Here is a 14,875-nt window from a genome sequence, read left to right as displayed (position 1 = left end):
TAGGTGTACACTCTTATCAAGTGTTTAGCAATATTTTCTTCTTTTATTTTCAGAATAGAATCAATTCAACAACACCCCAATCCCCTACCATTGATTATACACTGTGTGCTGTACATTAGAGCTTAATAACCAATATACCAATATTATATGGCCAGGGAGACATTTTTACTAAAAAATAATGGTTGGAATGGATTCAGCACCCCTGAAAACCCCTAGTTAGACACCTCACAAGTTAATTTTAGACTTTCATATTTTTCACCCAAGCCTCCTTAACTCGATTGGCTCCCCAGAATTTTCCACGAGGAATTGGGTTTGAAAAAATTGAGAGGTGATTCTAGACACCTATAAGAACACATTGGTGAAGAAAGCTATTGGCGGTAATTTTTTTCACAGATGGTCCAACAATATTGCTAAAATTCCCTAACTATACCCCGGCCGGTGGGTCGCACCCTGATTGGTTAGAACGTCGCCAGGCAACGGGTGGTCACTGGTCGCTACCGACGCCAGGGTAGCGAATGGAGTTATTGGAGTATAATGTAGAGGTGTAGGTAGGTGTTAGCCTGGTTAATAAACCAGACCGAATCAGCCGTTGGCAAAAAAAATTGCCTACCGGCGGATTTCGGTCTGGAGAGGCTCAATTTTACGCCCATTTCCTACACACGAGAATGTGGGCGCCCAATAGGGACACGGTATGCAATATGGGCGGGCTTTGGTACAGTGACGTTCAATGCTTGAGACCTTTGACTGACAGTAGCTCTGACCAATTGTGTCAAAGAGAAAATGTTTCCCTGGAAATGAAATCCAAGCTGAGCCTCCCCAGACTAATATCCCGCAGATCCGTGCGATATTAGTCTGGTTTATTAACCAGGCTAGGTAGGTGTACCAATGCACCATCATGTTTCTGAACTTCCATCTGTTCTGAAGAATGCACTGGAGCTTCTAGATTATCTTGCTAGGATGAGGATCATGATGATGATCATCACACACACACACGCACGCACACACACACACACACACACACACACACACACACACACACACACACACACGCACACACACGCACACACACACACACACACACTGCCCTGGGCTCTAGCAGCTGAGCTGAACCAAAGTAAGTGCAGATGGTGGTTTTGATTATTCAGAGGAAGATGCCTAATGTAAATGATGTAGTGTTGGGTGGAAAGTTGTTTCATAGACTGAAATCACTGTGGTTATGGACGGTTAAACATCGGTATCTGTTCAGTGTTTCCCATTGGAAATAATCTAAATTAAAGTTGGAATATTCTTTAGCAGCACTTTACTCCCCCTAGTGTCACAATAGTATAAGGCATTGTGACCAGCTTGGAGGAGGATGGATGTGTGAAACTGGAGTCATTAAAGTGAGGGGAGGAAAGTTGTAGCATGAGAAATGAATAATGCTCTCATTACATCGCCAAAATACTAGTGTAAAATAATATAAACCTTCCTTTCAAAATGTAATCTGTTTTTGTGGTAGCTGAAGCAAATGTGCTGCCTTGAAGAGGTCCAGAGTGTAAATGGGAAAGGGGTTTGATTGATTGTAGTATGTATTAACAGTTTGCAGAATTACAGTACATTTCAACCACAACTCCATACAAAAACTGTTAACTGTGGGACGACACCATAAAGCATTACACTTGTTTAAAATAGGGTCCACCATTTTCAATTCATCAGAACATTTAGAGATGTACAAATATACACTTCTATATAGCCAGAAACAAAAGAAAATACACTGAGGTGAAAAAAGGGTGGTGGTGGTGGGGGGCCAGTTTTGAATTGTAGCCATCCGTAGGTGCCCTTTGAGAGAGGTTTTGAAGGAGTCAAGGGATTCGCAACCCTAACCCTAATACCAGACGCATCAATGCGTGTCCATGCATGGAATCTTCTGCACACCTACTAGCCTATGCATCTGTAGTACACCAGATGCGCAGATATACCTGAATAGCATATAACATATTACGGTGGTAAATACCTCATTTACACAGATAAATGATCTAAATACCTGCCTCGGTTCTCCCACCAGAATTGTATAATGTTCTGATTTGAAAGTTTGTTTCATCAACAGTTACGTAGTTTGCATCAAAATCCTAAAGAATGACTCTGATTCTTTTTTCTTTACCTTTACCAGGTTGTCGCCCAAACCGGTGACTCTTATTGGACACTCAATCTGAGTCCTGGAACACAAAACCTTGAGCCTTACCAGAGTGGAGCCATCCTGGACCTGTACCATGCTTTCACACTTTCACAGCCATGTCCCCCTCATCTATTCTGAACAGTACCTGCATGGTGTACTGAGAAGTTCTCCTTGAGAGATAAGTCAGACAACAACCTCAATCTTTCAACCCCTGTCAAACGCATGTTTGACAGTTGAGAATCTGATTCCTCTGAAACTTTTCCACACTTTAGCCAGCATGGGGTGCTTTGCAAAAGTCTAAAAGCCATATATACATTTTATGATATTTTATAGTGTTTATTTTGTGGCAGTTTATTTTTATTTTTATGTTTTGGTTGCTTTTTTCACAGTATTCATATTTATATTATAGTTTTGATTGATGCTGATTGATGTTTAATACATTTTAATTTACACCATACTAGTCAATGTTGAATAGTCGAAATACACCACAATGTATTGCGCTCAACATGTTGCAAATAATAAATTGTGAATGAGAAATAAGCCAATAAGTTGGAGATTTATTTTATCAACATGTTGTAACCGTTTCCTTTTTTTCAGTTCTAGACTAATTAATGTAAACATGTAAATGGCAATATTAGTCCAAATGTAGCTTAACCGTAACTACATCTATTTCACTATTTTTCACTGAAACAGTGTTTTTGTACATGACAACTTTTTTCTATATTTTTTGTACAAACTGATGTTTTTAGATACAACCTTGTTCTATAGTTTTTGTACAAACTGATATTTTTTGAAAAAACTTATGTTTACCTTTTTTCTATATTTTTTGTAAAAACTGTTGTTTCTATATTTAAATAAAATACATTACATTTGACCGTACATTTGACTCTTGTGTTATATTCTTGTGAAATATTCAGTAAAGTATTCTGGTGAAATATTCAGTAAAGTATATAAGAGCTCCAAAAGTACATATTCAGTCAGACAACTCACCCCGAAAGTGAAGACAACTCACCCCGGAAAGTGAAGACATCTCACCCCGAAAGTCCAGACATCTCCCCCCGGGGTGAGTTGTCTGGACTTTTTGGTGAGTTGTCTGCACTTTTTGGTGAGTTGTCCGGACAACTCACCAAAAAGAGTAAAAGGGGTGAGTTATCTTGTTACCCCTATCACGGGTCATCTTTACTCTGCTGCGATACTGCTCTGCTTTGTACAGGCCCAATTATTAAGGTCCAACTGCTGTATTGTGGTTGCCTATACCTCATTATGATAGCTTAGTTACTCATGTTTATTATGCATTATAATGGTCAAAAATCAACAACAAAAATCATGCGGGCCATATATTACTTCAAATCAATATTATTATTATAAATAACTTTATTTGCAAAATGTTATGAGAGTAGCAGTTCTACAAGCTCACAATGCACTGCACTTTTTTCTTTACACCACCTTTGTACAACGAAGTATAGTACAGGGTTAAAGGGACACTGTTTTCTCTTCATATAATTGGTCCTCACTAATGCTCATTATAAGGCACTATTTATGTCTACTCTGTGTCTCAGAGGAGGACTGTGGACGGGAAACCTGCATAACAGTGTCAGGTAGACACGTTTGGTCATTTCTAACATTTATTTTATTCTGTATTAATGCAAGAAACACACACACTGATTATGCTTTCTGCAGCCCATCCATTTTAGGATGCACACACATAAGTGCCACTTGCTGTCAGGTGAAAGCTACTACTATCCTGTATTTGTAATTACAGTAAATCCAGCTTCTTCTTTTTTTACTTCTTTTTTGAAGGATGTTTCTGACTGAACCTGCTAAAATGGGCGTGAATTCAATTTGGTTTTAAAACTAGATTTTGTCATTTGTGTGTGGGCCATTGTTTGTTTGGAGGTTGAAAAAAGTTTAAAAAATTTAGTATATCATAAATTATCAATGGAAACAGTCATTTCAAAGTAATCGCCAAGACATGCATATCAGGTGTTTTTTTTAATTTGTTCTTTGATTATTTATTTTTTTACAAATCAAGTCGTGGAATGCAGCACAATATACAAGTTGGCTAGTGCACTTGGCTTCCACAAGCCACGGGTAAATGTTGGTTAACCTACATTTTGACCGGTTGTGTTTAACATTAATTTTAAAACCCTTTCATTTGTACAAACATCTCTTCATGCTGTCAACTTGAGTAAGAAAATAAAAAACAAATACAACAGGGGTAGGGGCACTCGTTTCATTTCACAGCAGGTGGATATGTGGAGATCCAGGTGAATCAAAACAAGCACACACAGCTTAAGTAACATCAAATACATAGAATTATAGTTTCACTAGTTTTGGTCCCGGGAAAACATCTAATTTCTCTTGTGGGTCTTCAGCTAAAAAGTTTGGGAGCCAAAGCCACTGCTATCTAGAATAGATGATGCATATGACCAACTAGCAACTATATACATATTTGCGTTGGATGACAGCAGTGCCCAAAGATGTAATGTTGCATTGTTACATGCTGCACACCTGTTGCACACACCTCCCCTCTAATTCCACCCTTTCACAAACATGTTCCCACCCAAAATAAACAAAATAAGACAAAGTAAGACCAAATTCATTCCTCAACATTACAGATGTTCACCAATACATTCCAAACATGCTTGTTTTGCTAATACAAAATAAATAAACAACTAAACTGCAGTAATAATGCCCTTGCACATTTATTTTAATATAGGCCTACAAGTACATATACACAGCTGACACAACCGGGGCCATGAGCTAAAGCTGGTCCCAAAAAAACATTTTAAAAGGTGTAGGTTTAGATCCCTACCAAAATAAAGGCAAAGAAATCCTGCACTGGCAAATTCAGAGCTGATTCTGTTTCTTGGTAAACTGTACAGTAGATCAGTGGCTCACAAGTAGCCTACTGCTAGGGGGACTAGAACTACTAGAGCCGTTGGTGCTAGGGGTCCTACACAGCAAAATGTATAGACTGTTCATTTAAAGTCATACTTTGAAACAGTTATTTCTATATTTCAAAGAAATCTGTTAGGAAAAAAAACCCACCCCAAAACATGAAGGATGGTCTAGACTATTTTGGAATGCAGCAACACCATCAGAAACAGGTAGTAGGCCTATTCATTTTTAAAAATACAAAAGCATTTCCTCCGAGTGCATGTGTCATTCATTTTGGAGAAAGTGTTTGTGGGCAGACACTCATGTGAATATAAAAAAACACATTCATGTAGGCTGTAGGGGATGTTGTACCAGTATACCAGTTAACTTACCAAAAGAAATTACAAAGGTTTACACAGTATAATATTACTCAGATTGTTACCTCAAGATTTGACTGCGTAGTGGACCAGGGGGAGCTCTACTAATGGTTCACCTCATAGTACAGCAGCTCACCTAGTACTAGTTTCTTTTTATGTATTTTTCACCCAGTACTGATTGTCAACAGTACCAGGTTCTCCGGCTTTGTATCCTAGAACGTATATTGATTCCACTGCAGAGAGACCATATGAACATCCTGGTAGGATGGAAAACCAGCTAAAATGCCAGGGGTCCATGAGGACCCAGGTTAGCAACCACTGCTATACGAAGCCAATAGTTTACAAAACAGACCAACTTCGATGCTCCCAGCACTCATGCTGGACCATTTCAACGTTTCAAATACTATTTGAGGGGAGCTTGAGTTGAAAGTTCAAGTTCCGGTTTTGTTAACGTCAATTCTGTTTCATGACTCAAATAATGTCGAAATGTAATCTTATATAGCCGTGGTGAAAGGTGCGTGCTTAGCGTAATTAGAACATGTGCCCGTTAGGAGACAGGAAATAATTTTACGCTCATGTAGAGTACCCGTACACAAGATGCAACTATTAAAGGAACCTTGAACCTGCTGTAAACAAGCACACGTTTCCCTTTTTGGTTAAAATTGTACAAAATACAAATATTTATTTTCCAGTGTAAATCAAGGACTCTTCACAACATGTCCCTTCTATATTTGAGTCGTCTTCAACTCAGTGTAAACTCTAAACAAACATAATGGATATCTAGAGGAAGTATATACACCTTTAGGATAAAAAGAAAAGAAAAACAGTACAGAATGAAGTTGTCTTCTTGTATCCTCTCAGGGACTCAGTTTCCCAGACTCATCTTGTGGCATAAATAATGTTTTTTTGTTGAATAGCTATAATGTTTTTAAGTAACTTCTTTCCATCTCTCCAGCTCTCTAGAAAGCAGAAAATGTGTTTTTAGGTCAGGATGCCGATTTTATCCAATCAGGAGAGAGAACTAATAGCAGATAGAACTGGAACACTATAAAATACTAAAATACATAATACAATACAATACAAAATACAATACTAAATACAAATAGGTTAAAATATCAATTAACTTTGTGCAAAACATTCTACAATTTATTCTCTTCGTCCTGACAAAAAGTATAAGTTGGAAGTAACGGATTGCATAAGTAATGCACTGCAGTATTACTTTATACCAAAGTAGTGCAAGTAACATAACAGTAATTCAACACATTTCTTGCCACATAATGCAATACTGTAACATCCTGTATTACTTTTAATTGAAAGTAATAAGTGATATAAAATGTTATAATAACATTAATACATGTTTTTCAAATAGAAAACACCCTTCTATACATTGAGATTCAGAGACAACTTCATCTGATGACATTAAAAACAGACATCCATTGGTTGAGTTTACTCATCAAATAAATAAGAACAGGAGCATCCCTTCACTGAGGTTTATGGGTGTTTAGTAGTATATTTTTGTGTGTGTGTGTGTGTGTGTGTGTGTGTGTGTGTGTGTGTGTGTGTGTGTGTGTGAGAGTGCGTGCGTGCGTGCATGTAAGTAAACAGTTTAGTTACCAGCACCAACAAACTGCACTTAATCTTATTTCAAAAAATAAATATATGAACAAAACCAAAAGAAATACAATAGAAATAGATAATGTACATGGAATCAGATTAGTCTCAATAATAATCACAAATATGGGGCGGCGACCCGATTAGCAAGCAGTAGGCTACATATACCACCTGGGTGCAAAACGGCTCAAGGTTTGATTCCCAGCTGGTGGGACGATTTCCTGCATGTCATTTTCCCCTACTCTCTCTCTCACTACTTTAACTATCAAATAAAGGCTTAAAATGGTACCAAAATAACGTTAAAAAAGTCTGTATTTGTATTTTCCTCTTTTCATGTATATAATGTCAAATAAGAAATATTTGGGTGTGAATTCAGAAGTATGAGAACACACACTTATTCATTATGCCATGAAAAGTATTTACTTTTCTTATTGAGACTAAACTGCCGCCCCCCCCCCCCACCACCACCACCACCACCACCCACAAAAATAAAATAAAATAAATAATAAATTAAAAAGGCTACTCACGTGATGTAAACATTTACAAACACATTTAAAGCCACATTCTGGAATTGCTTGTAATTGGGTCTTAAGGAAGAGGTTGGACAACTGAAACTGAAGCAGAAAAAAGCAAAACACTTCATAAATATTATGCATTAAATATATACATACTATGTCATATATAACGTAGGCCTATATGTTTTACCCGGCATATACTGTCTGTAATTAGATCAGGGGCTCAATTGATCAATTTAATAGTACAACAGAAAAACATCTAATAGGGATGTTCCCGAAGTTCCATTCATGGAGCTAACCTTTTGTGTTCTGATTATGGAGTGTGGCTTTAACTCAGTACCAAAAACAGTAAAAACTTTAAAGTTTCACTTGGTGATTTCTACTGTAATCCCACAGAGATTATAAGTATCCCAAGTAACAATAAATAACAGGACAAACTAATGTTGTTTTTTATATTCCATGATGTTTTGGCATACAGATAACCAAGACGATTTATGTCAGTGGTTCTCAGAGTGGGGTCCAGGGACCACCAGGGTTCCTTGAGGGAGTTCCAAACAGGTCTGTAACTCTGTTATAATAATAATAATAATAATAATAAATGAACATGAGAAAAAAGGAAATTCATCCTAGGCCACGCCCGTCAACTTCCTGGTGATGTTCGAGCACGAGAAGTGCGTTATTGTGACAGTTAGTTTTGTACAATCTCATATTCTGTTTGTTTTCACGTGAACTATTTGGATGTTCTTTTAATCTCACCTGCACAAATAAGTAACTAGCGTCTTTGTGTTTTGTCTCTCTCTCAAACACACACACACACACACACACACACACACACACACACACACACACACACACACAAGTTAGACATCATAGTCCGGGAGGGCTGAGTAAGTAATCCCGCCTACAGTCGGCGGGCTGGAGTGGAGGGGGAGGAGCCAACAGAACACTGAACCTGAGAGAGACAGAGACAGACAGACAGACAGACAAAGTGAAAGTAAAAAGCTTAGCCTTTTTCATCAGAAAAATGCAAACAATTTAATTAAATAATCAATTAACAATCAATCCCTAAATAATCAATTAATAATCAATCCCTATTTTTGGCTATTTTAGCACTACACCATTGTGCGAGGAAATATAAAATAACAGTATTTCACAGATTCCCTTATATGCATTTTATTTTACGTTTTGGATTATTTGATTAATTAAAGAGCTAATGATAGAATTATCATCAAGAAAATAATCTAAAATTGTGCACGCTTGCACGCACACACACACACACACACACACAACTCCCACCTCGTCCGAACACCTCTCTCAGCAGGGCGATCTTGGGCTTGCGTTTGTGCAGGGGGACGTGGTGGGGGGGCTGCGGGGAGGAAGAGGGGGGTGGAGAGGAAGATCCTCGGTCCTTCATCATCAACCGGTTCTTCATCTGCTCAATGGGAGTCTCATCTGTTATTATAGACACCAGCTAGAGAGAGAGAGAGAGAGAGAGAGAGAGAGAGAGAGAACCAATAACCAATTATAGTCAGTGTGTTGGATTACTTATTAGGGCTGTACTATTGACCAAAGGCTGTACTATTGACCAAAGATGTTTAGAACCAATGAATTTTAATTTAACCAGTAAAAACATTGAGACGCTTCTTTTTTTTTTTACAATAATGAACCCAAGAGGCTGTTATGTCACACAATACAAAAAAGAAATACAAACGTGGATGGACGGGATAATACAAAGCAGTCACTCGACTGACAGACGATTTGAGTCTGGACCAGAGGTCATTCCATGGCCCAGGGGGCCTTACAATGTGTCTGATTGGCTCCCGGGCAGGCTTAGTATTACTGAAGTTAGGGTTAAGCTTAGGTATACTTTACTGAGGTTAGGGTTAAGGTTAAGTATAGTTTTGTTTACAACTGTAAGCCGGGAGATGACAAAGTAGAGCTATAACTATACTTAAATCCCAGCGTTCGTATTGTGGGGAAAGCTTTCGCTGAAAGTAGCAGATCGACAAGCTCACAACACGTTGTGAGTTTGTCGTCTGTCTTGTCTTGTTTCTGGGCTAATCCATTTTCAGCTAAATCTTTCACAACAATGAAAGAAAACAGAAAGAGCCCTGAGGGATTCAGGTCACCCTTATTGGCTAAAAAAAACACCCCCGTGTGAAGTGACGCTCTTGTCATCATACATCATCACACTCCGGCCAATCACAATTGGCGTCCTCACTTGTCTGTCCTCACTTTTTATCCTCAACACGTACATTGCTCAGCCAATCAAATCATAGCTATGGGGTGCTCAGAAAAATCTAATAATAGCTATGGGGTACACATGCACACACAAAGCTGGGCATACGAGGGGCTAGCCCCTTAATGTATGTACTGAGGTACTGGAGCTGAAAAAGTCTGAACAAAAATCAAACAGTCCTAAATGCATTGTACTACAAAAGCCATACTCAACATCAAGGGAATTGTAGTTTTAGACCTAGTAATGGTGAGAAAAGTCCAATTGCTTGACAATCACGCAAAGCATAGCACGAATGGTCAACAGAATAAAGAATAAAGTGAGTCTGTCAATGGATAAGGCATGCCAGAATTCTGCCGTGTAATTCCCTTGTGACACCTGGTGGTTACTGTGAGGTACTAACTGTCACCAGTGGTTAACATGCAGGTTACTAGCCTATTCATCTGCATGTGTGTACGTGTGCGTGTGTGCGCGCGTGTGTGTGTACCTGGTCGTAGAAAATGACCATGACAAACACTCCAAACAGAACGGACTCCACCAGCAGTATGATGTAGTGAGCACTGAGAGAGGAGAGAGTGAGGTAAATCACTTCTGTGCTGTTTATGCAACAAATACAATTCAACTTTTTTTAAATCAAACAACATATCCTAAACACAGATTTCAGCAGTGTTGATTTCGTTGATTAAAACTATGACAAATTATTTTTTGTTTTTCACTGACGACAACTAAAGAAATATTAAATAAAAACTAAGCTATGATGACTAAAACTAAGACTAAATATACTGATAATTTCCTCAAATAGAAACTACTAGACTAAAATGTTAGAGAGCGACTAGTGGAGAAGAGATTAAAAGAGACTAAAACTAGACTAATACTAAAACATTTCAGATTACTGAAATGTGAACTAAAACTAAATAAAGATTTGCTGTGAAAATCAACACTGCAGCACTTCTTAAACTTAAACGTTGTTGATTAGGCAATGGAGACCCCCAGGGCTCTATACGTGGCCTGCCCTTTTCCCCTCGTTCTCCTCTACGTCATATTTATTTTCCGGAATTATCCGATCTACACGCTCACAACGCATTTCATTGTGAGTGACTTGTTGTGAGTGTTCAGATCTGCTATTTTCATCCAAGAATATAGGGTCACTCGGGTTCATAATGGCTAAACTCTTTGTGTTCATTATCATTAGGATTCAATGTCTCAGTGATTCAACACTTTACCGTTTCAGTGTAACGGTGGTTTAGTGTATCAGTATCAGTGGATCTGTTTTCACGTCAGATGTTTCAGCATTACAGGCCACCTTTAAACGGCAACGGTCTATAGAGAAAATGGCAAAGTCCCATTGCGTTCTCACTTTTCATTCTGCCTTTACACGGAGACGCAACATAATGCTGTTGCCGTCTAAATGGAAGGCACATCTGATACGGGTCACGGGCAAAGTCAGAGAGAGAAGGTTGAGGCTGGCAGGGCACTGCGTCAGGCACCCAGAACTTGAGGCAAGTAAATTGACCCTATGGGAGCCAACCCAGGGCATAGCCAGGAGGGGAAAGAAGTGTACCATGCACCTATGTAGACGTGCTGCGGCACGACAGCTTGGCTGACAACACTGCAGAGCTCAAGAACATGATGTTGGATAGGAAATTGTGGAGGGCAGCGATCCAGGAATGCCGAGTTGGTGTTGGCTAGACCTCACTCTCGCAGCAACTAACTAACTAACTAACTAACTAACTATTTTGCCGTTTTCCCTAGAGGCCGCTGCCGTGTAAAGGTGGCCTGATCAGTCTGCCTTCGTCCTACTCACACTATCAGGTGCTTGCTGGGCGTCTCTTCTCCTTCTTTCTCTGCGTCTCCCTCTCTCTCGTTTCGTATTCTCCACACCCACGCAGACACCACCAGTATCATGGAGTACAGGCTGGCCATGCCTAGAGAGAGACAGAGGGGCAGAGAGACAGACAGTCAGACAATCAGTTGAGACGTCTTTAGCCCAGTCTACACCAATGAATTGCGATGCAAAGAAACCATTGCGATATGTTGCGGAGAGAAATTGCAGCGCTCTGAATTGCCTCGTACCGATTTGAGAGTTGCAACTCCTTGCATTGCGAATCATTGGTGTGGACAGGGCTTTGCTCGGACTGCAGGCTATTTGCAAGTGATCAGAATGGAATTGAGCATTCTGACATCGTCGACCTATCTGCATTGGTTACTGAGGTAACGACATATGCATACGAATCCCTGATGAAGACCTGAGAGGTCAACATATGTCGGTCATGCTGGTTGCCTTGTTCAATGAAATAAATGAACACAGGTTTGTGTTCACTTAAGAAAGAGTTCCTCTTGGTGTTTATGTCTTTAACTGTCTGCACCACTAGGAGGATTCACAATCAAGCATGCCTTCTTGAAGTAGCAGTAATCAGCAGGCTATGAATGTGAACTCACCCGTATAGAAGAGAAACTGGATGAAATACTTCTGGTTCAACTCTCCTACACAGTTGTTGATCCTGGAAGCAACAGACACACACACACACACACACACACACACACACACACACACATCATGCTCTTGCACAAACAAATAACCACACACGTGCGCACGCATACGTACGTACGTACGTACGTACGTGCACACATGCAACTACTTGTACATTTGCTATTTTTGAATAATTGCCTATTATGACAGGCCCAGGATAGGGATGTGGAGGAGTCCATGTGGAGGAGAACAACAGAGTAGAGAAAGAAATGCAATGGGCAACAGGGTGATGATCAGTGGTCATACCAGGGACAGTGGTGGTCCATGCGTCGTATGCATCTCTGACACACCCTGCAGTGGTGGGCTCTGGGTGGTCTGTAGGTCTCACAGCGACTGCACACCGTCCAGCCTTCACAGCCCTAAAGGGAAGAACTAGGGCTGTCACCATTACAGCATTTAAGTTGAAGATTGTCATACAAAATAATTGCAATTGACAATTTAATTGTGTTTTTGCCATTGGAACATAATGAATAAGCCTTTTAGGCTTCGTAATCAAAGTCGCCACTTGGCAGATATGACAAATAACTTAATTATACAGAGAAATGACTGATTTATTTTAATACAAAATAACTTAATAAATAAATGGCACACATAGCTTTAGCCTTGTAGATCAGCCATTTCTGCCGTTTTTATTTTTAAATGTCTGACCAATATTTCAACATGTAAACGATTATGGTGATTATGCAAAATAATTGATTAAACGATTATGCAATAATTGTTACAGGCCTAGGAAGAACACCTCAGTGGTTTACAAAAATCTGTTTTGTTGATTTTACATTTAAAAACAAACATGCTTCAAGAATAAGATTATTCCATTTTCATCCCAGAATTTTGTAGCCCATTTTTCACCCAGTGCCAATTGCCTAAGCTGTAATCCTGGGCGCAACTCTCCCTCTGCCAAACTGGGGAGAGCCCCGAACTGAGCTCATGCTTCCTTCAATGCATGAGGACTGAGCAGGTTATCACCTGACCTGACAAGATCTATCATAAACCACTGAAAAGACCAGATGATGGAGATCTCTGTCACCGGCAGGTACGTTGTTAATACACCGATATCTTAGTAATACACAGCACAGCAGGGAACAACCTGTCATATTGGCCTGCTGGAGAGATGTACTGGCGGGTAAAACAGTGGCAGCGGAAATGTCCGTTTTAGAAAATGAGTTCTGTTTCCTTCCCCTGGAAACTGTGGAAAAAATGTGGTTTCCTTCCTCTTGAAACTGTATTTCACAACAGCTTCATCACTAACACTCTCCCTCAGCCTGTGCACAGCACCACAAAACCCAATAGGCTGTTTCATAATAACATCACTTTAAAACCCCAACAGCTCAACCATGGGCTTGGCTCATAAATAGCGATTATTTCATAAATACAGTCATTATTCCATGGATACGTACAGTCATGCACATACAGACAAGAATATCTAACTAGTCACACCGGCCATTCGGTCGTAAATACATGATTTGCAGCTCATGGCGGCTGAGTGTCTGTCGAAGCACAGACTCACCCGTTCGTTCATCCTGGAAGACTGCGACCGCAGGTCTGAGAAGTCCATGGCCGTCTCTGGAAGAGGCACCATACCTGTACACACACATTTACAAACATTGTGGAAATAGCTAATCTACAGTACAAGCTTGTAGATCTGCAATTTCCAACGATATGCACAAGGCAGCAATTGCATATACCTGTAGTGCACGCCACACACACACACACACACACACACACACACACACACACACACACACACACACACACACACTAACCTGGGTCAGTGAAGACAGCTTTGGAATGGCAGGCTAGCAGCAGCAGTAGTATCCCATTAAATACTGACGCATGGAGAGTACACCACAAACTGACACACACACACACACACACACACACACACACACACACACACACACACACACACACACACACACACACACACACACACACACACACACACACACACACACACAGATCAAAAACACGTTTTTAGGCTTATAATGGTTTTGAATCAAATAATTTTGAGAAGAGCATGAGAGCTGAGAGATGAATAGGTAGGCTAATGAATCGAGGGAATGAGGTAGTGAAAGGTGGAGGAGGGACATTTAAATACAGGATGAGACATACAGAGAGATGATAAAAAAGGACTATCACAGATTTTGACATTTGCATAATTATACTAGCCTTGAAACATGACTCATGACTGTCTGTCAACTCATAATCATGACAGACGAGCGTCATGTGATGTGAAGTTGACTTGTGAACCATGGCTACATAGCCCACGCCTACTATTATAGCCTACGAAAGTAAAAGTCAAACAAACTCATAAAATACATCTATGATAGTCTTGACTCTTGATCCGAGGCTAGACAAGAAGATCACATGACGAAAACACCTTCCGTCACAATCCTCCGACGGCAGGTTGACTTGCAGCTTATAGGCTACAGTTACAACCAGTGTTTGGAAACCTTACTCTGTCAAAAACACAAGAGCTGCCTTAATAGACCGCAAACCTCATCGAATTACACGTTTCGAAACATAATCTGGGCTAATTACAGTTTATTATATTTCATAATCTGATCACTG

At 39.8% G+C, this 14,875-nt stretch overlaps 1 protein-coding gene across 2 annotated transcripts in view; it reads right to left on the bottom strand.

The window, feature by feature from the left end:
• Positions 1 to 7,504: 7,504 nt before the first annotated feature.
• Positions 7,505 to 14,875, bottom strand: part of LOC310875422 (palmitoyltransferase ZDHHC3-A) — a 7,854-nt gene continuing 483 nt past the window's right edge. The window contains exons 2-10 of one of the 2 annotated variants that reach the window (XR_014570649.1): positions 14,068 to 14,156; positions 13,812 to 13,885; positions 12,551 to 12,663; positions 12,214 to 12,275; positions 11,579 to 11,699; positions 10,262 to 10,334; positions 8,835 to 9,009; positions 8,295 to 8,490; positions 7,505 to 7,637 (exon numbers count right to left, since the gene is read on the bottom strand). Coding sequence is in view for 1 of the 2 variants with exons in the window: in XM_083788649.1 (XP_083644775.1) it covers positions 8,399 to 8,490; positions 8,835 to 9,009; positions 10,262 to 10,334; positions 11,579 to 11,699; positions 12,214 to 12,275; positions 12,551 to 12,663; positions 13,812 to 13,885; positions 14,068 to 14,156 (799 nt within the window). In the remaining variant the exon portion in view is untranslated. Of the gene's footprint in view, positions 8,491 to 8,834; positions 9,010 to 10,261; positions 10,335 to 11,578; positions 11,700 to 12,213; positions 12,276 to 12,550; positions 12,664 to 13,811; positions 13,886 to 14,067; positions 14,157 to 14,875 lie in introns of both variants that reach the window. The other variant, XM_083788649.1, reaches the window with a different exon arrangement.

The sequence above is a fragment of the Protomyctophum parallelum genome, assembly GCF_964188405.1.
Source record: "Protomyctophum parallelum genome assembly, chromosome: 18".
NCBI classification, from domain to species: domain Eukaryota; kingdom Metazoa; phylum Chordata; class Actinopteri; order Myctophiformes; family Myctophidae; genus Protomyctophum; species Protomyctophum parallelum.
This window is presented reverse-complemented; position numbering and strand designations above follow the sequence as displayed.